The sequence below is a fragment of the Metarhizium album genome, assembly GCF_000804445.1.
Source record: "Metarhizium album ARSEF 1941 chromosome Unknown scaffold_10, whole genome shotgun sequence".
Classification (NCBI taxonomy): domain Eukaryota; kingdom Fungi; phylum Ascomycota; class Sordariomycetes; order Hypocreales; family Clavicipitaceae; genus Metarhizium; species Metarhizium album.
Genome location: NW_024467584.1, coordinates 771,437 through 795,745, shown reverse-complemented (window position 1 = coordinate 795,745; position 24,309 = coordinate 771,437). Strand labels below are relative to the sequence as shown.

Here is a 24,309-nt window from a genome sequence, read left to right as displayed (position 1 = left end):
TTACCTACCTGACCTAGGTAAGTGGTAGATCGTCATCGACCCAACGCCTCTGTCTATTTAAGCAGTAACCCTTGCTGCAAACCTCGATAGCTTGTCTTGGTGGCGTGTTCGCCAGTAGGACCATCGCCACATGCTCAAGTACACATGCCTTTTCTGGCATCGCGAGTGTCTGGTAGTGGAATATTGGCCAGCTCTCGCTGCAGAGCCGAGTAGTCTCTGGCTGCATGGCTGTGGTGATGATGCCTTGAGAAAGCAAGCCCCCCGAGAAAAACTCCATGATGACTTGTATCACCGTGATTTTGGAAAGCTTAATTTGTATCTGCGGGGAGCAATGTGTACTTGTACAGGGCGCTCTGATCGCCAGAGGCCGTCCTGTACACAGCGTGCGTGTCTCTTCCGTTGAGCTGATGCTGATCAATGACAAGTACCAGGCGCCCCGAGTAGTACCAGACCCAAATAGTCAAATCGTCGCAAAATTGAAGCCGCGCCTGTGCCTGTGCCTGTGCCTGTGCCTGTGCCCGTGCCTGGTCTGCTAGGTTTGGCGTCAACTGCGTAAATGTCATTAGTGGCCACGCATTCAGGCCGACTGACAAGTACTCAGGTGCTAGAGTGAACAAGGGAGGGGAAAAGAAAAAGTGCGTACCAAATAAGAATTTAAAGCAAAGCAAAAATTTAGAGGAAAAAATCTTCCCCACCAAAGTCAAGCGTCATTGGCGAGCCACATGCTCCCCTCCTGGCCTAGCCGCTCACTCACTCCCAATCCCACCCCACCAGACCTTCTGGTCTCATCTCCACTTGGAAATTTCCTATTCTTCTCTTTCTCCTCGCACCTCTTCTTCATTCGGTATTCCATGGTAATTACGGCCTCGAGTCTACCAAACCGCCATCATGATTATTTACAAGGTATGTCACTACTGCGAAAGAGAATCGTCGCATCTGAAACGCCACAGCCGGAAGCGCAAAGTTTCGCCCGGGACCAGATCAGCCAGCCGCCTTGTGCGGCCGCTACCCCGCCATCCTCTGCCCTGCATTGTTTACTGTCCTTCGAGGGACACTTGTTACCACTCATTATACTGAAGGCGCAATCTCGATAGGACATCATCACTGGTGACGAGATCATCTCCGACTCCTATGACATCAAGCTCGTCGACGGTATCGTCTACGAGGCCGACTGTGCCATGATTACTGAGGCGGCCGTCAATGTTGGTATGTTTGGTCCGCTGCTTTCCAACCTCGCCCGCCCTGCCTTCGTCTCTCGATGCCAAAACAAGGCTATTGTATTTTTTGGGAAGAAAGAAGAGAAAAGAGAGAAGAGGAGGGGGAAAGCGAAAGAAAAACAACAATTTCAACCCCCCCTGTCAATGTCATTGTGGCTACCCGCGATGAAGACCATTATACGCTCTCTGCGCAACATCAGCTATCGGCATACGCTTCCCGGATTCAGCCCGCCCACTAGCCAGCCGGGTCTCTGCAATTCACCTCGCGGGGCTATATAATTCATGTTTCTCAATCCATTTTCATAGGAACACACTTCTGGATGCTAACATACCCAACTTGATAGACACCGGCGCCAATGCTTCCGCTGAAGAGGCCGAAGAGGCTCTTGAGGACAGTGCCGTTAAGGTTAACAACATTGTCCACTCTTTCCGTCTCCAGAGCACCTCCTTCGACAAGAAGGGCTACCTCGCCTACCTTAAGGGTAAGTACAAGTATATTCACCTTGATGACCGTCTTGACCTCCGTCGGCATGTCACTGTGAGGCGCCATCATGAATGATGCTAATGACGCACCCCACAGGCTACATGAAGGCTGTCAAGGCTGCCCTTCAGGAGCGCAATGCCCCTGCTGAAGAAATTTCTGCCTTTGAGAAGGGCGCTCAGGCCTATGTCAAAGAGAAGCTTCTGCCCAACTTCAAGGACTTTGAGTTCTACACTGGCGAGTCCATGAACCCCGATGGCCTGTAAGTACTGGTCAGCCTGACCGCGACCCAGGCGCATCGCTCGATGCGTGGCTCCTACTTGGTCCTGCCTCGGTACAAAAATTGAGATTACTAATCACCCCCCCAGCGTGGTCCTCCTCAACTACCGCGAGGACGGTGTTACTCCCTACGTCGTTGTTTGGAAGCACGGCCTCAGTGAGATGAAGGTCTGAGCGATTTCTAGTCTGATGATGAGCTGCATATGAATTTCGGTGTATGAAGGTTGTGATTTAGAAAAACAAAAGCTATTGTAGTGCGTCATTTTCAGCGCCCGGCGTACATCGCCACATTTATAGCAGGGACAATGAAAAACAACACAGAGGATTGAATCACTTGACACTTCTCGTTTGTTTGATCCACGTAACTCTGAGAACTGAGCCCTCATTGCATCTTTCTGCGGCACAAGTTTCCTTTACTCAGGTTTATTGTTTCGAGATTCCCAACTCCTTGCTTTTCCAATTTAACATAACCATGGCTACAAATGCACACCTCGACGGACAAGCCGTGGGGAGGAACGCCGATATGCGATACTCAGTACACGGCGAACCTTGGTAGCAGGACAACCCGCGTCAAAACAGCAAAACTCTTAAAACTGCGGCCTCGTGGACATTGGGATCGCAGGGGGCCCATCAGCATCTCCCTGCGAAGCAGACGAATGGTTCGAGGCAGCAGCAGCAGCAGCGGCGGCAGCAGCAAGGACTGGCTTCCTTTTAGGAGGAGGTGGCGGTGGCTTCTTCCTACCAGCCAGCCCTGGAGCCGCCGCTTGAGCAGCATCATTCGCGGCACCTGTATACGTTTGGCTCGGACCAGGCAACGGCGGCGGCGTGAATTTCTTCTGTGTCGTCTGCGTGGTCGGCGAGCCGGCAAACGCACCAAGCTTGTCCGAGATGCCGTACTTTTGATTGAAATTATTGGCTGCCTTGGCACCTGCGGCAACTTGTGCCCCGTGACGTTGTCGAAAGTTGTTGGCGGTACTAGCCGCAGCCTTGGCATCGGACAAGGAAACTGAAGATGTATCCTTTCGGAAGGCGGACGCCGTCTCGAGAGCTGCCTGCTTCTGAGCCCACGTAGTGCCCTGACCGGACTCTTGTTCCCGGGCGGATGATGTCATTGACTGGGTGCTCTTTTCGGCAAAATGCCCTTGGAGCTGCTTGGCTTGGGCAACCCAACCACCAGCTCCAGCTTGGGTCAAAGATGAAGCTCGTGCCGATGCAGGCGGAGGACTTGGCGAGGTTGAATGGGCGGCCCCGGCACGACCAATACCCAGTGCTGGGACAGAAACGCCCGCCGCCTCGAGCCTATCCACAGCTCTCTCGTCTCTTCGGCCGTCCTTTTCGCCCCCTCCAGGGGGAACTCTCGGCGGTAACCGAGGCGGCAAACCCGGCGGGCGTGCCAACGGCACAGCCGCCCCAGAAGTCGCTTCGTCATAGGATGGCGGACTCCTGCCATCTGCGCCGTCCCTCCTCCCCGGCGGCTTGGGCAGGTTACCCGTCGACAGTCCCGTGGTATTGGCTTGATACGGCCTCAGGCGATTCCCTGCATCGTTGCGCTGTGCCTCCCTTGTCGGCGAGGCCTCAGCACTCGCCAGGCCGGTTCCCGTGTCCCTCGGCGGCGGCTCGACCGGCCCAGCTCTAGGATCAGCGTATTTTGACGGAGACGTGACGACCTTGCGCTCGGGCGGGACTGGTTTTGGCGCGGGCAAAAGACCAGAACCGCTTCGTTTGGGCGGCGGCGCAAATGACTCGGGGTCCTTGAGATGGCTCAGTGGACGAGCAACGTGGTTGGAGCTGCTGTCGTTTTTGTCATCTTTATTGCGACCCATGAGGCCAGACTAATCAGCAGCAACGGGGCTTTTTAGTACATGGTTTCGTCTTGATTGCATACGCATGTATATGAACTGGTGCGAGGGAGATGGTGCAGCAAGAGGAGTGAGTTCAAGGCCATCTACGTACCATGGAGCCCCGAATTCCCGTTCCCGACTTCTCCGGATGCCACCCGTTCTTCATTATATCCTTGAACTGGGACATGTTTGAGATACTGCGCGGGTGCGTGCCTGATGGGCTGCTTGTGTTCTTTCCCTTGGCGTTGTCAAATGCTGCGGATGCCTGGGAATCCAGGAGCAGCGTTGCCATGAGGCAGCTGGTCCTTGCCGCAGTTGGCGTGCGAAGCGCGAAGCGCGATGACGTACAACGCGCTTGTCCGAGGTTCCCCGAAGTACCGCAGTACCTGGGCAGCGGGTATGGGAAGCCTACCACCGTGGGTTCCCAGTACATGGGCGTGTGATGCGCGGGGTCCCACGTTCACAAATGCATCAACCTTGGCGTGCCGCCAGATGCCGCAGAGTTCCACAAACACTGTTGTTCGTCGTGAAGAGTAACACGAAGCATGATTGCTTCGCACGCCGTGCAGTGAAGTGACGCCGCTTTGATGGACCGCCTGCTCCCCGGACCGCGTGATCAGAAGCAATCCACCCCCGCCAGCGCAGACGCGTCGAGTCGCGCGTCCCTCGCCTCGCCCGCCGTCTGCTCAACTCCGACATCATGGCCGCCAACGGGTCGGACTACGAGCTCCTCACAGAGCATTTCGGCTACCCGCCCGCGGTCCGTACATGCATCCTCCTGAATCCGATCCGCGCACCCACACCCACACTGACCACCTCGCGCGAACCCCCCAGGCCCTCCTCGACGACATCATCAACACCGTCAACGTGCTGGCCGACCGCGCCCTCGACTCCGTCGAGCGCCTGCTCCTGACCATCCCCCCCCAGAACCTGGGCTTCAAAGCCCCCAAGCCCAAGCCCAAGCCCAAGCCAGCAGCAGCAGCAGATGCCGATGCCGATGCCGCCCAGACCGCCCTCGACGCCGCCAGGCTCGAGATCGAAAACGGCACCCACCAGCTCGAGACCCTCCTCAACGCCGCCATCGACAAGAACTTTGACATCTTCGAGCTCTACACCATGCAGAACATCCTGACGGTCAAGCCCCAAGACCAGCCGTTCATGCGCCTGTCGCACTACGACGGCCTCGACTTGTCAAACGACCCCGACAGGCCCACCGTCGAGAGCATCACCTCCCTAAGGCGGAGACTACACGCCAGCCAGAAACTGCACATCGCCCTCGAGGCGGAGAGGGCCAGAAACGACGCGCTCCTGCGCCATTTAAAGGCCGCCGTCGGCCTGTCCGCCAAGGACGACGCGGTCGAGCGGGAGGATGGCGCCGCGGGAAAGCCCGCGAACCAGCTCGCCTTCCTGCGCGAAAAGGCGACGCTCGAACAAGGCGGGACGAACAAGCCCATCACTACGACTGCGGAATTCGCACTGTCGCAATTGGAACCCCTGCGGTCGCTGTCGGAATCCCTGCGAAGCCTGTTGCCCGGACTCGCTGCACAGGCGGCGGGGGGCCAGGACACGGAGGGGCCCGGCAAGTCTTGGCGCCGCCAACGAGCAGAGTACATCGAGGGCGCGTCGCGCAAGTATCTCGAGCGGACGGGGGGGTTGGAACTCGGTCCGCAGGGGGAAGTCCGCGACGGGGAGTGGCAGGGCGGGGGGCCGTCGCTGTCGAGAGGAGAGGTCGAGGGTCTGGAGAACGTTGCCTCGCTGTTGGCGGGCGAGGGGGGGCAGGGGGCCGAGACGTGACGGGCAGCAGGCAACATGTCCAGGACGACCAGTCTTGCTGCTGCTGCTTCTCCTGTCTTGCTTTTTCCTCTTCCTCGAGAGACTTATCACTGGGTTCTGGATATCACGGTGAGCGAGAAATGTCAGGGAGCTAGCTCTGGGCGGCATGCCCTTTTTTTTTTTTGTTCTCTTTTCCCACCATCTACTGGCGTTCTACATGTATATATAGTACATTCGAGTATGCAGTACACGTGTTCGAGACTCCGGTCCACAGTACAATGTGATGCCATCGTCTTCATCATTCACGCAGCTTGGCTGCCACAGTCACTGGCACTTGGCGCCAGTCGACCAGGCCGTTCTCCCTCGCCAGGAACCAAAAATGATGCTTCCAGTAGCGGGCGTCCCTGTCAGACGAGTCATCTGCCGCCGCCCCCTCGAGCCTGTGATGCAGCACCACGCCCACCACGTGCCTCGCGTCCTGTGCGGCCTTGGGGTCGGCCGACGCCAAGAGGGCCTTGAGCAGATCCGTCAAACAGGGCAGCGAGGTGACGGGCCGTCCTGCGCGCGCGAGGTCGTCAAACACCGCCATGGCAGAGGCCACGTCGCCCGTGACGGCGTGCGCGCTCATCACCCGCTCCCACAGCGTCTGATCGCCCTGCGCGACGTCGGACAGGCCGTGTTCCTTGAGGATGGCGCGGACGGCTGCTCCCGCGTCAGGGGGCAGCGGGTCCCGGGAGATGACCCGTTCAATGAGAATCGTCACCATGTGAGGCGTGATGGACAGGCCCGCGGCCGTCATGTGGTCCTGCACGGCGGCAAGGGCCTCGTTGGCGCCGCCATTGGCAAGCCCCGAGACGGCGTAGAGCATCTTGCCGTACGTCTCGTGATTCGCCTTCAATCCCGCCGCTTCAATGTCCCCCAGGATCTGCCTCGCGACATGTACCTGCTCGGCCGCGGAAGCGTGCTCCAGGGACCCGAGCAGCCCCTCGAGGAGGATGGTGAACGTGGCCGAGTCGATTTCGATGCCCCGATTCTTCATGGCCTTCAACAGGCCTTGCACGTCCTCGGCGACGTTGTTGCGGAGGCTCTCTCTCAGAAGAACGTTGTACGTCCGGACGTTGGGCTCGATACCTTGCCTGCCAGCCCAGACGAGCACCTCGTTGGCCGCGCGTCGGTCCAGAACAATGAGGCCCTTGAGGGCGGCATTGACGACCTCTGTGCTGGGCTGGACGGCTACACGGGCGGCACTCTCGATGCTGCCTCTGCTGGCAACCGCCTTCTTCCATAGGCTCTGCATCTCGGCCAGCGCCTGGATGCCAGATTGTGGTCTGCCGGCCTCAATGAGGCCCGAAATGCGCTCAGTCCATATGAAGACGTCGAGCCTCAGGCCCGACTGGACCAACTTATTCCAAAGGGCTTCGATGCGGTCCGCGTCTTTGCATATCTTCCACCCGTACATCATGTTGGTATATGATCGCACAGTAGGCTGTATGCCGACCTCACGCATGAGATCCAATGTCGCCTGCAACATGGTGGGTCGTCTGACGGCACACCAGACAAATATCCAATAGTCAAAGAAGTCTGGGTCCTCGCGCATTTCTCGCGCAATGTCCCGGTTTTGGGCTAAACAAGCCTTGAGATCCTGCCAGATGGATACAACAGCGCCGGTGTTACGAGACCGATAAGCAGAGCGGAGTTGCTTGTTGAAAACTGACAGATGGGACGCCTCGCTTGATGAGCGAGATGGCCCCTGAGACGGTATACTTCCTTCGCGCCACGCTGCATCAGTCCTCAACACCATGTCCTGAGCCCGAGGCCACTGTGGCAGCACGTAAGAACGCAAATCGGCCAGCTTTGACGGTGGGAATTCGATTTTTCTAGAAAAGATGCCATCAACATGGGCGGCGTCTGCGGGCTGGTGCTGCAGTGCGAGGGCAACGAGGTCCAACAGTGGTGCCGCCTTGATTTGGCTTGCCTCTCTAGCTAGACGCGGATCAGAGAGCACAGCAAGAGTCGTCAACAGACCCGGCACAAGTTCACCAGCCTGCTCCAGTCGGTATTGAGTGAAGATACTAGCCAGGGCTTTGGTGGTAGGCGTCATGTTGGAAGACTTCAGCCCTGCTGATTCATTCTGCCTTGTTGAGGATGCTGAACACTTTTCGATATCCTCAACGATCTCTTCCTTGGTCGGGAGCACGAAGGTGAGCCGCTCGACGTGCAATTGACTCATCCTCCGTAGTTGAGAAGTATGCCTCCACATATCCAAGAGCTCGTCGACGAGGGCATTACGCTCCGCCGAAGTATGCTTCCTACTAATCAACGTGTGGCACAGGCTCAAGACGAGCTGGTTCCGCATGTGCAGATCCCATTTTCCAATAATGGCGAGCATTTTCGAAAGAGCGACGCTGATGCCCGTGAGACCTTGTTGAGCAACCGCGTCACAAGTCTGCGCCAAAAACGTTGTAGTTGACACGTAGAGGTGCTTGGGGATTCGTCCGCGGAGTTCCTTGACATGTGGCCATATCTCATTTTGGAAGAGGCGCAGTCTGTCGAGGGTTTCGACGTTCATTGTCTCCAATTCCTTCATCTTGGCAGCAATCTCCCATTCACCAAGCACCGCAGGTGCAGAATGCTGTCGAGCAATCGGCCGTGCAGGGGACCCTCCGCGAGCAGTGGCTTCGTTTTTCTGCACCACATCATTGAACAGAGAGACGGCGGCATCGGCGTCCTTGGTCCTTCTTGGCTGTCTCTTTGAGGATGCTGGTGCCTCCTGGGGGAAAGGAGGCTGCGAAGTTGAGCTCGAGCTCGGAGTCTGATGTGAGGCGCCAGGGGCTGTCGACGAGAACCACGCGACAGGCCGGGCTCCAGCTCCGACTCTGAATGCCGATTTGTACGTCGGTGGCACAGTTGAACGCACGCGCGATACGCATCGTAGACATGTAGTTCTAGAAGCGCACATGGCGAACGCGGGCGCGTCAACAGCCAGGAATTGTCACTGGGCACGAAAGATGTCCCAGGTCGAGGAGTCTCTAGATGTTTTGCGGGAACGTTTGAAGGCGTGGTCAGCGACAGGGTCCAGGGCGACTGCGGATCCACTTGGCCAATCAATGAGCGGGCAGGCTTGTGCATCTCGCTTCAGGACGTCACATTCGCTCCTGCCGCAACATCCCTTGGGAGTCGGTGGGTGGTACGGCGTATTTATTATGTACGGGATACAGACCGCAGATGTAATGGGCGATCGGTGCATAATCAAAAAAAGCCCTCGCCTTGTTGGACTTTCATGCACGCCATTTGCCTAACCCTCCTCCTTGCAAACACAAGCGGCGTGATACCTTGCAGTCAAGTTCGAACAATGCTTCCAACTCCCCGACACGACAAAAGCGGCACCCTCACAACGAGGCCTCAAACGTGCCATCAATAGCCTCAATCTTCTCCACGCTCCTCCTGTACCCATCCTCCGACTCCAACACCTTGACGTACGCGGCGACCTTTGGAAACGCCTTCTCCCACGAGCCGCCCTCAAAGGAGCCCAGCTCATCAAACCGGCTCGACCCAGCAATGACAGGGAAGCTCATCAGGATATCCGCAGCAGTAAGCTTGTCACCACACAGATACTTGCCACCCGAAGTCGCGAGCTGGTCATCCAGAAATGCAAGGTGTTTCTTGACATTGGGGTAGACGAACATGGAGACGATGCGGTTGGCAATAATGGACGTGATGGGGCGCGCGAGGAAAGGAACCTGAGGCGACTTGAGGCCTGTCCTCGGGACTAGGTCAGCTGCCAGGGGGCTCATTCATTACGAAGAGAGGGGCAGAAAGAGGAGAAGAGAAGGGACTGACGAGACACGACCAGCGCGAAAACCAAGTACGGCATCAAACTCCCCTCGGCGTAATGCATATAGTAGCCATACCGCAGCCACGCGTCAGTCTCGCCGCCGACGGTGCCCTCCTTGCCGTCCTGCCACTGCTGGGGCATCAGCTTCTTCCCCTCGGGAACATGATCCACGAGATACTGCGTCATGAAGCCGCTCTCCGCCAAGACGATGGGCTTGCTTTCATCGCCGCCGGGCGGCACGATGCCAATCACGGGCGATTTACCCAGGGGGTGAATCTGCTCCAGCTCCTTGGGCGCAAGGAGGGTTTCCTCATCGCGGTGGAAGACCTCTATTTCGTAGGGGACCCCGAGTTCTTCGAGGAGCCATACTATGCGCTGGGAGCGCGAGTGGTTGAGCCTGTTGGGGGTAGCGCCAGTCGAGTGGGCATACAATCAGTTTCGGCAAGACTTGGGAGTGTGAGTGTGAGGGTGCGATGATTAGAGCAAAGGACGAAAAAAAAGAAGCAATCGAGTCGCTCCCTCCCCCCCTCCCTCTCTCTGTCTGTGTGTGTGTGTGTGAAGTTGAGGTTTGGGGGCCGGTGTTACGCAATAGTGTCATACCAGTACAGCTTAATTTTGGGCAAGTCCGCAGCCATTGTGGCAGTGAATGGCAAGAATGTACATACACGTTGGGCAAGGGAAAAAAAAATTAAAAACACAAAAAATGCAAACACGCTTTAAATATATTGCCCCCCCAAATCAACTCTCCACCACGACCGCCGATCCCATGGTCGATGATGCACTTCCCAACCTCTTAGCTTCATTGACTTTCTGTGAGACCACTGACCAGCCTCGGCCCACGGCGGCGCACAAGATAACCGCCAAGGCGTTCCAACGACGGGCTTTCGGCTCGCACAACTGTTTTAGTCCGTGCAGCCGCGTCCACGGAGATTGGTTACCCTTACTCCGTAAAGCTTACTCCGTATGCCGCCAGACAAAACCCACGCCCTCACATGCAGTCAGTCAACTTGTGATTCCCGCTTCCTACCGGCCATCCACCGGCCTCGTCGGGTCAAGTCAGTTACCAACTGTCTTTTCATTGTCGCCAACCAAATCTGTCTCTGCAAAATCATACACCGTATTCATGACTCAATATCACCCCAGCCTCTATCTGTCCTTCCATGACCGAATGCACTCCCGAAAAGCACCTCTATGCCCACCCACCAGTCCCGTCCCAAACCAACCATGCATGTTCGTCTATACCAAGCTCTTGGCCACACGTCATGTCCAACCCATAAAAGTCCGCTAATCATAAAAGTAACTCGTGCCTTGGAAACAAGAAAACATACACAAATAGTGTTCATGTTCCTTTCTCTTTAAAAAAAGAAAAGAAGAAGAAAAGGAAAGAAGAACAAAAACAAAACAAAAAAAAGGAGCCATCGCAATCTTCGCCTGCGATTCACCTCCTACCCGTCAAACCATTTGGATACAATCAAAGCTCCATCTCCCATGCTCTGCAGCTGCTTAGCCTCGCCGCCGCGTCTTGGCTGCACCTCGACCCGCCGCCTCGGTTTGCGCCTCGCGCTTTTTTGTTTGCTTCCTTGCTCTCGGCGGCGGCGGAGGGTCTGAATGGATGTGACCTAGGTCCTCGAGTGCCATGGTGTTTTCCCACTGCAAGCAACGATACGTCAGCGGCTCGGGCGTCTTCTCCCGGATGCGTGAACTGCTTCTCTTGGTCGCAGCCCCGTCTTTTTTGTCCTTGTTTTCGTCATTTGCCAGATACTTCTTTCTGCTCTCCATATGCTTTGCAATCTTGTCCTTGTAGTTAATGAGCTCCTTGCGCAACTTCAGCTCGTTGAACCCCCGAGGGTCTAGCCATTTAATCAACGCAGTCAAGTCCCCGGGCTCAGAGATGTAACCCCACTGCCTGGCCGTGAAAACGCTGGTCCCGTTCTCCTCTCTGGCCTTGCGCTCCGACACCGTCATTTTGAACTTGGCCTTGTATTCGTTTTGAAAGTCTGGAGGTCCGTCAATGTACCCCTCGCGTTCCATGTCATCTGGTCCCTGCACCCAAATGCATCCGTTGGCATAATCGGCTGCTGCTGTCGAGCTTGTAGGGAGCCCGCCATATGGCATCCCGTTTCTCTCAAACCAGTAGTATCGGTTCCAAAAGCGATCCTTGCCCAAGACTCTCGTCCGCGGGCAGTCGGCCTCGCGAAGATCGTTTTCAATAATCGCCACCTCCTCCTCGCATTCTTTTATAATGTCCTCCTTTTTCTGTATCTCCTTCAAAATCTTGTTGTACTGCTTCTGCTGTTGGGGCGTCAGCTTGGCTGTCTCTTTACGCGTCGATTCCTTCTCCTTCTCCCTCTCCTTGGACTTTTCTTTTTCTTTCCTCTCCTTTTCAGATTCCGAATCTTTCTTCCTCTTGTCCGCTGGTGCACGACCCTGTCGTTTGCCCTTTGGTCGGGTGGGTTCGTCGTTACCTTCCCCAACGTCTTCCTTGTCGACCTGGGATTCATCAGCATCGGCCATCTTGACATCTTCTTCTTCCTTGGTGACATTGAAACCAGCTTCTTCCTGCGGGTTCGGGTCGGGTACTAGCTCTCTGCGCTGCTCGTGCAGTTGGCGAGCATCTTCGATACTTAGGGCCAGTCAAGTCAGCCTCTCATCCGAGGGTTATGCTTCGCATCGTGTGCGAAAATTCGTACGAACTTACGCTTGCTTCTTCTGTCGTTGCCAATCGATTCTGTCCTTGCGGTACTTGGTCATTGTTTCGCTGCAATCTTCCATGTAGCCACGAACAGCTTTCGTCTGCATCGTAAGTAGGCATATGATCTGCAAGGCCTTCACTCGATAGTTGACGTCCAGCCCGGCATAACTCTGTCGAATGGCTTCTTGTGTAGGGTCCGAGTCTGCCGCAACAAGCTGCTCCAGCAGTTCCTCACAGGGTCTCTTGTAGCGATCGTCTTTGGACAGCTGATGTAATAATCCAACCATGATCCTCTCCCATCCCCCATGGGAGAAATCGCGCCTCCGAAGATGGTCTATCCAATCAAACTCCCTCATCAATTCTTCGGCCCGGTTGCGAGATTCTTGTTCTGCGCGTATCTCTTCCTTTTCGGCAGCGGCAGCTTCTGCCGCTAACCTTTCGGCCTCTAGTTTGGCGAGACTGCTGCGAGTGGCGCGACCCTTGGGCTTCTCTTCAGGCTCGGGGGTCGTTACCTCTCCTTCGCCTCCTTCATCCTCATCCTTATCCTCGCCTTCTTCGTCGCTGCGCTCGTCTTCTAGTTCCGGCAAATTGATGCGAACTTTACCTCCTTCGCGCTCCGAGTCAACTAGCACTTTCAGCACAGAGCAGTGAATCTCGTCGAAAAGCTGAACACGAGTCTGTTCGGAGGCCACCGACATGGCCTCGACGAAGTCGTCAAATGTGAAAGAGTCGAGCTTAAAAATCTCGCAGTACACATTGAGGGTGTCCCAGGTTTCCAAGAAGGCACCAACTGTGCCCATGCTGATTTTGTCGGAATAGAGCTGAAATTCGTCAATCTCGGGCTCAATCTTGACTGGAGGATCATGACACAAGAACTTGAGACGAGGACGTACGCTGCCCTCTTTGGGGGGCAGTGATAGGTCTTCAATGGGATACTTTGTAGGTGGAGGGGGCGGCGGCGGCGGCGGCGGCGGGGTAGGTTCACGTATCGGTGGCCTTGGTTGCTCGTGTCGTATGAACCCGTTGATGCCATTGACAGGCTCGTTGAGAGGCCACTTCAGCCCCTTGATGCCAGACTGGCCTTGCTTCCCCTTGTGGTGCTTCGTGGCAGGCTTCAGTTCTGGTAGTCGCATTGGTCCGGTGTGTGATGCACCGTGAATATCAATCGAGACGGCCCGTTTCTGGGCCTGGAGCTGCTTCCGCTCTAGCAGCTTCGTGTCATGTCGAAGCTGAGGAGGGACTCTGGTATCAATGTGATACATGCTAGCACAGTCGTGCTTGACTAGCCAAGGCGCTCCCGTCCAAGCTTCTCTAACAACCGTCTTCTTGATGAAGGAGCGCAGCATAGCCTTGGTGAAAACACCACGATTGCGACAGATGTGCTCATCGGTGACAATGGTTTCTTTGTCAGAATTATTGATACTGACGAGGTAGCGCGTCACGGGTAGTGTCCGGGAGCCGTCAGGTAATATTCTTGGACCGAAGGTAGTCTTGTCCCTGACAAGGCCTTGCATTTTATCGCCACCATCCAGGGTTACCATCACCTCTTCGCCAGGGTAATAATCATGCTTGAATTCGTCAAAGATTAAATCAACAAGGTGGTCCAGGCGAGAAATGGTCTGAAACTGGACTTTGCGGAGAATTGGACCTTTGAGTGCTTCGGGGAATGAAGCTTCCACTTCGCGACCGCCGGTAAGCTGTGCGACAAGAGAACTATTGATAAGTGACTTTTTTCTGACAATACGGGGTGGAGAATGGGTGAAGTCGAACCTCGCTTTTCAAAGCCTCAAAGAAGGTGAGGCCAGAGTGGCCGGTTATTTCGTCGTTGAATCGACGCTACGAACTAGTGTGAGAACCCAGACAGCGCATTCGTGTGAAGCTAGGGTACGGGACATGACAATACCTGTTTATAAAAGTCCATACTGGCGGGGATGAATCATCAGCACACAGAGACTTGCCGTGACATGAGGCACTAGCAAAGGGGCGCATGCCAGCGCAGCAAAGCAGATTGTGCGAGGCTAAAACTTACCGGCTTAAATAGTCCTCATAGCTCACAAAGATCTCTCCGGTCTGGGGAATGTGCCATACCTGGATAAGTTAATCGTCTAAGATTCCGCCTTACTTTGAGCCTTCTGGCTGCGGGAAGGCAGCCCTAATACATACTTCTGCATTCTCGTCTTGAATGTCTGCCGGCGGCAGGAACCGCACTGGCTTACGTTTAAAGAGAACCTGTAAAGGCGTGTCAGCCAACGTAGGCACGACTTCCGGGAGGTGTGAAGAAACTCGGTGTCTCTCCTAGGGCCGGTAATTACCATGGTGGCGAGGGAAAAAGGAAGCTCCGCAACGCGGAGGAGCTGGAAACACTTGTCCAGCAGCAGCTGCTATTCAGGCAGAAGACGCCCCTTGCTGACGACCAAGTGAGATTCGAGACAAAACCTGACGGAGCACTCGACGACGGGTGGAATGGTGTTGCGGGGGCGTAGCACTGATTGGGAGCAGAACAGCCTTGGTTGGAGCTGAGGCTGAGTAGTTTTTGGCGTCGTCGGTCCTCGAGGGAATTCGCCGATACAGACTTACACGCAGTCTCGGTGACGCGGGGGTCAATACATGTACCAGGTGCCAGGTAAGTATATCACGCAAAGGAAGTTGAATAAGGTTGCTGTGCGCGTCCAGCAGAGTTGGCGGCGGGCGACGATCTGCGAGATGCAAAGAGCTGCAAAGAAGAAAACGCGCGACTCTTGTTGACGTGCAACGTACAAGGAGAAAAGGAATTAGGTGAGCCAAGCGGGAGGTGAAGGGAACCCAGCCAAGCAGGAGCAAGCATCTAAAAAACTGTGGGGTTGCGTGGGAGGAGGAAGAAAGGAAGCCTGTCGACTATTTGTCTGGGATTGCATCACTCAAGTCTGGAAGGAAAGGGAACGAGGTTCAAGGAGCAGGAGACAAGAAGCACGGAGAAGCAACGGAAGAAAGACAGGAACCCAGAAGGCAGAAAACTAGAACTGTTCGGACCAGAGCGGCAAGCCAGTGAGTGACAGCGCGTGCAGGTAGCCGCCAGCGAGGACACCCATGCGGACAAGGTTCCGAAACAGGCCATGCGCAGCGAAAAGGTACCTCGACACAGATTGGGGCGCGACGCGGGGGTACATGAGAGCCTTGAACCTGCCACGCTCCCCTCCCCGTCCCAGTACTCGAGTAAACTGTAAACTCTAGAACACCAAGTGCTCAAGCGGACTAGCCAGATTTCTGGGATGTGGGAGTGCTTGCTTGGTACTATTCTGGTACTTTGAGCAGTCGGGCACTTAAGCACCTACGTCTACCACACCACGCCTTTTCGCAAGTACCTACCCAGGTACTCGGGCATCTCGTCGTGCGGCCACTTGGGTGCTCTGGGCAAAAGAGACGGATTTTTTGTGAGAACCAAAACGGCCGGGTGTCGGGTGCGCAAGTGCCTGAGGAGGCATCTGGCCTTATTTGGCTGAGCTCTTTGGAAAACTTGCGCCCATGTGCAGACGCGCCGAGTCCATCTCTCTCGGTTTCCGTTGCGAGCATGCATTAAGTACTTAGTAGTTCCTCCTTGACATCTGGGCATCTGCTCCGAATGGCCCACCGGCTCGTTGCACGCGGCAAAGTCCGGAGAGGCTCAGTTTCTGTCTAAAGGTGAAACGGGCAGGAAGGCCCAGAGAGAAAAAAAAAAAGAAGAATAAGTCGCCGTGCCCGCTCACTCACCAGTGACCACGGTCCGTTTTCACCTGCCTGCCCTTGCCCGCCGTGGCTTGCGCGACCACTCAAATGACACAAAGCCCAAGCCCACCCACACCCACCCCCTGCCAGCCAGACACACCGCACCACCACCGCCCGGCACACGGCCGCCCGTCTGCTTCCGCCTTCTCCTCCCCGCGACCGACCGCCATGGCCATGCCCTCCACAAAACCACCCGTCTGCCCAAACCATGTTATTCCGCAAGTCAAGCTGCGTACTTGGACTCTTCACCCACGTTTTCGGGCTCGTTTTGTTCGTCATTCGCATACGAATCGATTGGGCCCGTGAAACACCCACTTTGCTCCCCGTTCCGTAATATTGTCAGCCGCTATGCCGCATCGTGTCGTTGGACCCTTGCATGTAGGACGTCTGGACCCTGACTCTGGTCGAAATTACCTCCTCTTGCGCCTCTCCTGCTTGCATCACAGCGCACAGCGCCAAATTACTCCGTGCGTAGGGCCGAGTTGACCCCCGCGAGCTTCTTTCCCGGGACACTCCTCGACAGCGCCATATTTTGATTATTCCCGTGTCCTCAGGGCCTCCGGGGACCGAGCCCGGCCCTTGTTTGTCAATGCCGGGAAGACGGATCTGACCTCTGCCGACGCTGAGACTCGCGGCCGTCAATTGTTTCCGCCCAGGACATGTGTTACAGCGTCATCGACGCGTCGTGCACGCTCTTGTTGCGCCGCTTTGGTCCTCGTTCTCGGCGACTTTTACTTGCCACGACGGTCCCGTGAATTAGTTACTGACGGCACAAATCCGAAGCCCTGGGGCTCGAGAGTCGAAACTGATGTTTGTGGCCAGAGCCTTGGCCCCCTGGAGCCACACGTGGAGTTTGTTGACCTGCCGCCCCACCCGGCCTCCCGAAGTCGACGGCTTACTCAGCCTCACTCACTTTTGGGCACGCAGAGCAGCCAGCAGCCATCCCAGCACAGACAAGATGGAACAGGCTCAAGGAAGACTTGAGGTTTACTTATGCACCGTTTTCTTTTGCAACCCCATCCTGAGTTGACTTTCACGGCTACCGGCACTCAATACTGTCTGGCTTCGCATTTTACAGCCCCATGTGCTCGTTTGCTCAAGAAGTAACGTATACCACCATGTATCCAACCCAGCTGCCCACCACCCCTATGGCGGCATACGCGCTGGTAAACATGAGGGGAAGGAACTCATAGCTCTTCCCAAAAATAATTTGGTGCAGCAGAGACGTATATGCGATCAGTGGAATGCTCACCGCAATGTACAGTGTGCTGAAACGATCCAGCAGAAACACCCGTGGCTTACTTGACGCAGGCGCCAGCCGGTCAAACGACATCAAAAATAGAACCAGCCAGAAAACGGTGTACATGGTCTTGACAGGGAATTCAGCCGGAGTAAATAGCAATGGAAACAGAGAAACGTGACCAGCAACCGCCAATGGACGGAAGGCGCCGAGATGTCTTCGGTCCCGGAGCGCGATGAGACTAAACGGGATGATGACCAGCAGAATGGCCTTTTCGTGCACATGCCACCCGAAGAGAAACGATGCATATCCACAAAGAGTGACACTACCGACAAATGCCTCCCATGAAGGATCAGAGGCGAAGAAAAGCTTGAGGAGAGGAAGGCCCTGGAAGATCAGTGTTAACGCAAAGCACACTCTGGGTGAGATCTCGGGCAAAACTGCAAAGGCAGTATCGCCAACTAGTCCTCTAGTGACGCTTCGCACAGCCTCGGGCTTTACTGAGAGGCCCAGCCTTGGGGCAACTGAGAAAATGTCAGCGACGGGCCGAAACATGAGGGGAGAAGGGCTTGTGTCTTGTCCCGTAAGGTGCACCTACGGTGGATTAAAACGCGATCCGCCAAGGAGTAGAGTGCCCACACATTAGGAGCCCAGTATGCGTGGCAAAGCCCACGGGAGAACGGGAAAAGCCTGCCCAGCAGTTGCGGCATCTGCCCCATAAAAGCAAACGGGCCAAATGCCGCGGCGAAAATGGAGATGACGCCCAATCCAAGCTTGGTACAGTTCAGGAATTTGATCCGGAAGAGCGGGCTAGCCGACAGGCAGTAGGTGCGCAGGAGAAACACAAAGTATGCCGGGGCCAGGTAGAGGTAGATATGCTTGAAGCATAAAAGCGCCGCAAAGATCAGTCCGCTCTGCAAAAGCGTGGACTGGCATCTAGCGAGAACCATCGACCACAAAAGAATGCCATACATGAAACCGTTGTACTGGAAGTGAATGTGGTCTGTGATCAATAAGCCGGGAGAGAGCAAGACAGACAGTGCAGCAACCTGGGCGGCTCGCTTCGATGGCAGATTTGTCGTGTCAATAAAGAGCTGGAGCGCGTAAATGAGCAGCAGCTCGGAACCTATGACAGTTGCACGTTGAAAGTACACGGTTTGCCAGCTTTCGTGATTCAAGTTGTAGATCTTAACCATGGCCGGGTCAACCAAGCGAGCCAAGTGCGCAAGAACCCACTCGAAGTAGGCAAAAAACGGAGGATAGTCGAGCGTCCATTCCGAGGTCTTGTCGTAATACCATTCAGATATAGGGAGGCTGTTGGTGATGGCAAGCCAGTTGCGGTGAACCTCAAAATCGGTGGATTTGCTGCGGGAATGTTAGGCAAGAAATGTTGAGGTAATCACAGACTCTGCTTGTTACAGATAGATGGATGCCTCTGGTGCTATCAAGCCTAATATGAAAAAGGAAGCACATGGGCAGTGGGAAAAGAAAACATACTAGGCTGGGAACAAGAGGATTTTGAACGCGAGGGCCACGACCGCACACTGCGTGAGACTGGGATGTGATTCCGACATGACGTCAAGATAAGGGTCAGCTAATTGTGCTCCTGAAGACACCTCATGGCACGATTGCGACCCGAAATGTCGAGTTCGCTGCCGGTGAGGTCGCGATCCGCAAAGGAGTGAAGTCAGGCCAGAGGCAACTACAACTTGGAAGTCCCACAGCAGCCCCGCCAACTGCCATTGGACAGCGGTTCCTGAGTCCTGACTCCCGTCACTGCCCAGAGAAGTTGTGAGCGCCAATCAGCTCTTGCAACCCCCCCCGACGCGGGAAAGCTAGCGATCTGTCCACATCAGTGATATTGATGTGGTTGCAGGCCGACTCTGGCTACATTTGCCCGCGTCTCACTCTTTCTGTCAATCGTCAAGTCATCACCGTTCATGTGTTTTTGAGTGCCTCAGAAGGCTTGTTTCTTTGCCGGTACACACGTGTCTAAGTTGCTGTTCTTATCACCAGAAGACCACCTTGGCAAACATCCACACCTCCTCCGGTAAACCAACCTCGTGGCGCGAGAGCTGTGAGCTTTGCCAAACAAAGTGTCCCTCACGGCATCACCAGCTGGACTGGCCGACCATCTTGATCCACGATCCAATCGTCACGATTTCTGTCCCTGACTCCTGACTGACGTATACTGTACTTGTGGACGGCAGTAAAATTCCAATCCCACCACCATGCGATTCTCCGGCCATGTCGTAGCCTTGGCCATTCTGCTCGCTGCCGGCCCCTCACAGGCACAGGTCTTGATCAATGAGCTCAGCTTTGGCCATTCAGGACGGTAAGTTGATTCCGAGCCTTCTCTAAGGACGCCAATGGCCAGCCCTGACTGACAATTACCGCCTCCACAGTCTGGGAGCTGGCGACGGGAAAATTCCACACTTCACAATCACGGGTCAGCCTCACCAGCCTGAGGTCCTATCCAACAAGATCATCCTCACGCCCATCGACCCCGGCAACCAGCGATCGTCGATCTGGTCAGATGCACCTCTCACGCACTCGACTTGGGTGGCTGACATAGACTTCCGTGCGAGCGGACCGGACCGAGCTGGCGGCAACCTAAACATTTGGTTGGTGAGGCGAGGCAAGGAGGAAGTCGGTACGAACAGCGTCTATACCGCCGGGAAATTCGACGGTCTTGTACTAGTAGTGGACTCACATGGTGGCTCTGGTGGCATGATCCGTGGTTTCTTGAACGACGGCACCGTTGATCACGTATCACAGCCCAATGTGGACAAGCTCGCCTTCGGGCAATGCAACTATTTTTACCGAAATCTTGGCCGTCCCTCACAAATCAAGCTTCGTCAGACTGCTTCCAGTTTCAAAGTCGAAGTCGACGGCCACAGTTGCTTCGAGACGGACAAGGTGTCGCTGCCTCCTGGGTACTACTTCGGTATCACGGCCGCTACACCCGAAACACCCGACTCTTTCGAGGTCTTCAAGCTCGTTGTCCTATCTGACTCGGCTGTCTCCGGAGACAACAAGCAGCATAGTTCTCGACAAGATCAGCCTGGTAATAACCAGGCACGGCAGGCGCAGCAGGCGCAGCAAAACAACAATGACGGCGTTGGCAACGCCATCCCCGACCAATCCGCGGACACGTTCCAAACTTCCAAGGAGCAGTTTGCAGACCTCCACAACCGTCTCCAATCTGTCACTCACCAGATAACCGGCGTGTACGCCGCCGTTTCCAAACACCACCAGATGGACGAGGCGCGACACGAGGAAATGAAGAAGGCATTCGACTCTCTCCGTCACGAGCTCGCAGCTCTTCGACAAATAGGTGATCTGCAATCCAAGATTAGAGAACTAGAGTTGGAAATTCACAGTATGCACCGCGACATGAGGCAGAAGCTTGACGCTCACGGTCAATCCTTTGAGGCCAACCTGCGCAGCCACCATCGATCTCTCTCCGCGGCTCTATCCGACAGTATTCCCGGTCACGGCAAATTGATGGTGTTCTTTGTGGGTACGCAAATTGTTCTCGTGACTGGGTACGTGGTCTATAAGCGCCGTAGGACGAGTAGCCCCAAGAAATACCTGTAAGAAACACCATGTCGAGGCAGCAAATGAATACCTAGAAAAGGGGGGCCATGGCGAGGAAATTCACGGGCTCTACTTGTACGTTATCCTCTCGGGGGGGCTTGAGTGATTACGGTCGCAACAACAGCAGAGCGTATTTTGGACATTATTACCAGGGGAGAGGTGAGCGAGCGGAGCGATGCAAAGCCCAACATATGCATAGTATTCAGAGACTATAACTGTTTTTACATCAAGTTGAACCAAGACGGAACTTGTCCTATTGAACGATGTGATTTGACATGCAGATTTACGTGTTTTGATATCCTGGTGCTTCGTCAATACGCATCCTGGGATTCTACTTCTTCCCTTTGTTTATGACGTCTAGTAGTTCGTCGCCCTTGGGCGCAACCGTCAAGTTCTGATACCCGTGCTCGGTGACAAGAAGGCAGTCCTCGATACGAACACCGCCGACATCATAGTACTCTTCGAGCAGGTCCCAGTCGATGAACTGGGCGTGGGTAGGGTCGCCGCGGAAGGTAGCCTCTAGGTATTCGCGGCAGAAGTAACTGATTCAGGGTCGGTCAGCACAATCGCGAGATTTCAGCCAGGGACACAGATGCACTTACATTCCAGGTTCGACAGTCACAATCATGTTTGGCTGCAGGTGCTGTCCTTTGCTCTCCTGCACGCCCATGTCGTCCGGGGAGGATGCCAGACGTATCATGTCGGCAAGCATCGAGGGCGTCACCACGGCTCTCTTGCCGAATCCGAGCTGAACGCCGTGGGCGGTCGCAGCGCCAAGGGCCAGCGTCCCAGAGACGTCGTGGACTTCTAGTCCGACGTGATGACCGAGGCCGTGGGGGAAAAAGGCAGCGACGGTGCCGGCGCGGGCTACGTCTTCACGGCTGCCCTTCAGGATGCCCAGCTTGAGCAGGCCCTCCATACCTACAGACGCCGCGTGAAGATGGATATCGCGCCACAGCTTCCCCGGCGCAACCTCGGCGATGCATTCTTCCTGCATGCGCTGGACAATGGCGTGGATAGCGGCGGCCCTCGGCGACCACGAGCCTGAGAGCGGCAGCGTGCGCGTGATGTCGCTGGCGTAGCAGTTCCACTCACAGCCAGCGTCAATGACGACGCACTGCTTGCCCTTGAGCGGCGCATCGTTGGAGCCGTAGTGCAGAGTAGAGGCGTTGGGTCCGGACCCAGCAATGATGGGATACGCCTGGGATCGGGAGCCGTTGGCAATGCACACGGCCTGGATAATGGCCTCGATCTCCCGTTCGTTGGTGAGACGCAGGATGCGCTCTGCAACGCTGCGATGGGCGGCGCTCGAAATGTCGTTGGCGCGGCGCACCATTGCGACTTCGTAGTCGGACTTTACGACACGGGCGCGGTCCATGGCCGGCAGCAGGCAAGAGTCATCCAGGGACAGCCGAGACAGACTCTCACAGCCTAGGTCTGGCGCCTGGTCCGGATGAAGGATGTACACGATTGGCGGCGAGGGCTGCGCGGCAAACTTGCGCAGGAACTTGCTCAGCTGCGTCGTGTACCTCACTTCGTCGACGTGGTAGCGGCGCTTGCACTCGACAGCCGACGGCTTGGAGCCGAACCAGAGCACGTCGCGGGGCTCAACATAGGGGATCCAAAGTGTGAGCTTATCGTGCTTGATTTCGTATGTTGCGGCGCAATCCTCAAAGTTGGCGCCTGTTATGTAAAAGAAGCTTCAATGTCGAAGGGGGGTGGGCAAGGTTAGCCTCGTGGAAACTGGGGGCAAGCAGGACAGACTGGACATACTATCGTCGCTGGCGGAACAGTCGCGGCTGGTCGGAATCCTCGAGCAAGATTTCCGGCAGGCCTGGGAGGTAAATGAGGCCATCGTCGACGCCGAGCTCCCTCGCCACTTTGCGAGCGTGTAGTTTGGCTGTTTGTTTTCCCTGTGTTAGGCCGGCCGTACTCGTGCTGCTGGAGAGCTGGCTTGGAAGGAAGCTGTAGGAGGGCCGTAATGGTGACCTCTTACCAGGATATTTGATGTATGAGGCCGACATGGAGTCGTCATCCCGTCTGACATGCAAGCAGCTGCGCAAGCTACATGTTAGCGGACATGCCTCTGGGCTCTCCCGACCTGCGATGATGCGGCCATCGGACGAGACAAGCTCACAGGGCGTCGAACTCGTCCTCGGTTATCAGGTCGTAGTCCATGCGGATTGGGTATTGTCGGCAACTTGCATCTGCGTGGCTAATAAAGGCCAGATCAATCAATGTCCGTGCTGCTCCCGGATGTCTTCTGCGATTGCGATACCGGGTTGGCTATAGGTACTTAGTAAGGTGTCAAGGTTAGTAATAAGTTAGTAATAATGCCTGCACGTCCTGACTTCAAAGTCATGAACGGGCTCGTAAATGATCGGTAGATACAGACTATTTGTTGACATGAATTCGCCACGCCACTGTATCTAGTCACTGTCTCCAACGGCACTCAGCCAAGCCAAGTGGTTTAAAGCTAAACACGCGATAGCGAGAGTCTGGTTCCGCACCCAATCATCATCACCCTGCACCGACTCAAAAACGTTCTTCGTCCCAAAAGGAACAATGCCGGCATGATTGCGCGTCCAACACCTCCCTCGCCCTCACCGTCCCCGTCGTCCTCCGGGGATTGATTTCCGTACCTGCTCATCATCCGATATATCCAATACCATCGTCAAGTCGGCTCCGACGCACCAGCATCAGCTCCAGGATAATCAGCCAAAGTCCTCCGAACCCGGGCCGCAGACGGGAACTTTTTCCCAGACGCACAAAGCAGAATAAACCCGGACAAAGCGGCGATGGTTTGAATCTCATCCACTGTGCTCCCGTAACACTGCTACCCTTTAGCCTGCTTGCTTTCTCCGCCGCACACTCGCCCGTCCACCTTGTCACGCTGTGCTCGGCGATGACGCGTCGGAAATGAACTTCTGTCCATTACATGCCACTGTTGGCGTTATTTGTTTTGACAGGTAATATCGGTCTGCCCAAGTGTTTGTCTTGGTTTTGAGCCTCAACACACTACTCCATCATGCTTCTGCTCTCAATTAAAGATGAGGCCACACTGCTTCTCGGCCTGACGTGATACCGCGGATTTGTTGGAGGCACGGCACGCAAAAGCTTGCAAGACAAGGAATTAAATCAAACAAGCCGTCTGGCAGGCATATCGTAAGACAACCGACCAGTTCTTTGACAGGGCGCATGCGTCCCGTGAATTGTGTACTTCGCCGTAGGTATATACAAATCATACGACTCCAGTCACTCCAGCTAGCCGGCCAAAACTCCCCACAATCAACCAACAACATTCCCATCTAATGTCCGCCAATCCACAGGCCCAATCCCGACCTACATGTATTCTTCAAAGTGTCCTTTCCCGTCTGGATATCTGTAAATTCATGTATGCTGTCTTTCTGCATGTCCCGTACGCGCCAGTCCGAGTCTGTCGTAGCAGTGAATACCTTCAAACCATGTCATGCCCCATGCTTCAACTCGACTCCCATGAAGCCATCGCAAAAAAAACACAACATAGGAAAGGGAATAAAATGTAAAATCAGATCTCGCTACGCCACAAAGATGGCCGCGCTGTAGAAAATTCACCACCATCAAGACAGAA

General features: G+C 55.3%; 9 protein-coding genes across 9 annotated transcripts; 3 read left to right on the top strand and 6 right to left on the bottom strand.

Moving 5' to 3' along the window:
- Positions 1-888: 888 nt before the first annotated feature.
- Positions 889-2,151, top strand: MAM_04670 (Translationally-controlled tumor protein; the record flags this gene model as incomplete). Its single annotated transcript, XM_040823468.1, has 5 exons — positions 889-903; positions 1,095-1,206; positions 1,562-1,699; positions 1,798-1,960; positions 2,067-2,151. 5 exons carry the CDS (start codon positions 889-891, stop codon positions 2,149-2,151), a joined length of 513 nt encoding a protein of 170 aa, XP_040678721.1.
- Positions 2,152-2,564: 413 nt separating this feature from the next.
- Positions 2,565-4,110, bottom strand: MAM_04669 (GMP synthase; the record flags this gene model as incomplete). The annotated part of the gene is made up of 2 exons (XM_040823467.1): positions 2,565-3,809; positions 3,931-4,110. 2 exons carry the CDS (start codon positions 4,108-4,110, stop codon positions 2,565-2,567), a joined length of 1,425 nt encoding a protein of 474 aa, XP_040678720.1.
- Positions 4,111-4,518: 408 nt separating this feature from the next.
- Positions 4,519-5,612, top strand: MAM_04668 (Centromere protein Mis12; the record flags this gene model as incomplete). Its single annotated transcript, XM_040823466.1, has 2 exons — positions 4,519-4,578; positions 4,653-5,612. The coding sequence occupies 2 exons, from the start codon at positions 4,519-4,521 to the stop codon at positions 5,610-5,612; spliced, it is 1,020 nt and encodes a 339-aa protein (XP_040678719.1).
- A 277-nt stretch (positions 5,613-5,889) lies between these two features.
- MAM_04667 (glutathione S-transferase) lies at positions 5,890-8,550 on the bottom strand (the record flags this gene model as incomplete). Its single annotated transcript, XM_040823465.1, has 1 exon — positions 5,890-8,550. One exon carries the CDS (start codon positions 8,548-8,550, stop codon positions 5,890-5,892), a length of 2,661 nt encoding a protein of 886 aa, XP_040678718.1.
- Positions 8,551-8,980: 430 nt separating this feature from the next.
- Positions 8,981-10,061, bottom strand: MAM_04666 (glutathione S-transferase; the record flags this gene model as incomplete). Its single annotated transcript, XM_040823464.1, has 3 exons — positions 8,981-9,348; positions 9,432-9,823; positions 10,027-10,061. The coding sequence occupies 3 exons, from the start codon at positions 10,059-10,061 to the stop codon at positions 8,981-8,983; spliced, it is 795 nt and encodes a 264-aa protein (XP_040678717.1).
- An 868-nt stretch (positions 10,062-10,929) lies between these two features.
- MAM_04665 (DDT domain-containing protein) lies at positions 10,930-14,433 on the bottom strand (the record flags this gene model as incomplete). The annotated part of the gene is made up of 5 exons (XM_040823463.1): positions 10,930-12,049; positions 12,125-13,831; positions 14,148-14,206; positions 14,282-14,347; positions 14,431-14,433. The coding sequence occupies 5 exons, from the start codon at positions 14,431-14,433 to the stop codon at positions 10,930-10,932; spliced, it is 2,955 nt and encodes a 984-aa protein (XP_040678716.1).
- A 2,522-nt stretch (positions 14,434-16,955) lies between these two features.
- On the bottom strand, positions 16,956-18,673 carry MAM_04664 (dolichyl glycosyltransferase; the record flags this gene model as incomplete). The annotated part of the gene is made up of 3 exons (XM_040823462.1): positions 16,956-17,623; positions 17,698-18,464; positions 18,597-18,673. 3 exons carry the CDS (start codon positions 18,671-18,673, stop codon positions 16,956-16,958), a joined length of 1,512 nt encoding a protein of 503 aa, XP_040678715.1.
- Positions 18,674-19,330: 657 nt separating this feature from the next.
- Positions 19,331-20,699, top strand: MAM_04663 (Legume-like lectin; the record flags this gene model as incomplete). Its single annotated transcript, XM_040823461.1, has 2 exons — positions 19,331-19,434; positions 19,505-20,699. The coding sequence occupies 2 exons, from the start codon at positions 19,331-19,333 to the stop codon at positions 20,697-20,699; spliced, it is 1,299 nt and encodes a 432-aa protein (XP_040678714.1).
- A 331-nt stretch (positions 20,700-21,030) lies between these two features.
- On the bottom strand, positions 21,031-22,877 carry MAM_04662 (Xaa-Pro dipeptidase; the record flags this gene model as incomplete). The annotated part of the gene is made up of 4 exons (XM_040823460.1): positions 21,031-21,241; positions 21,302-22,399; positions 22,473-22,739; positions 22,837-22,877. The coding sequence occupies 4 exons, from the start codon at positions 22,875-22,877 to the stop codon at positions 21,031-21,033; spliced, it is 1,617 nt and encodes a 538-aa protein (XP_040678713.1).
- Positions 22,878-24,309: the final 1,432 nt, after the last annotated feature.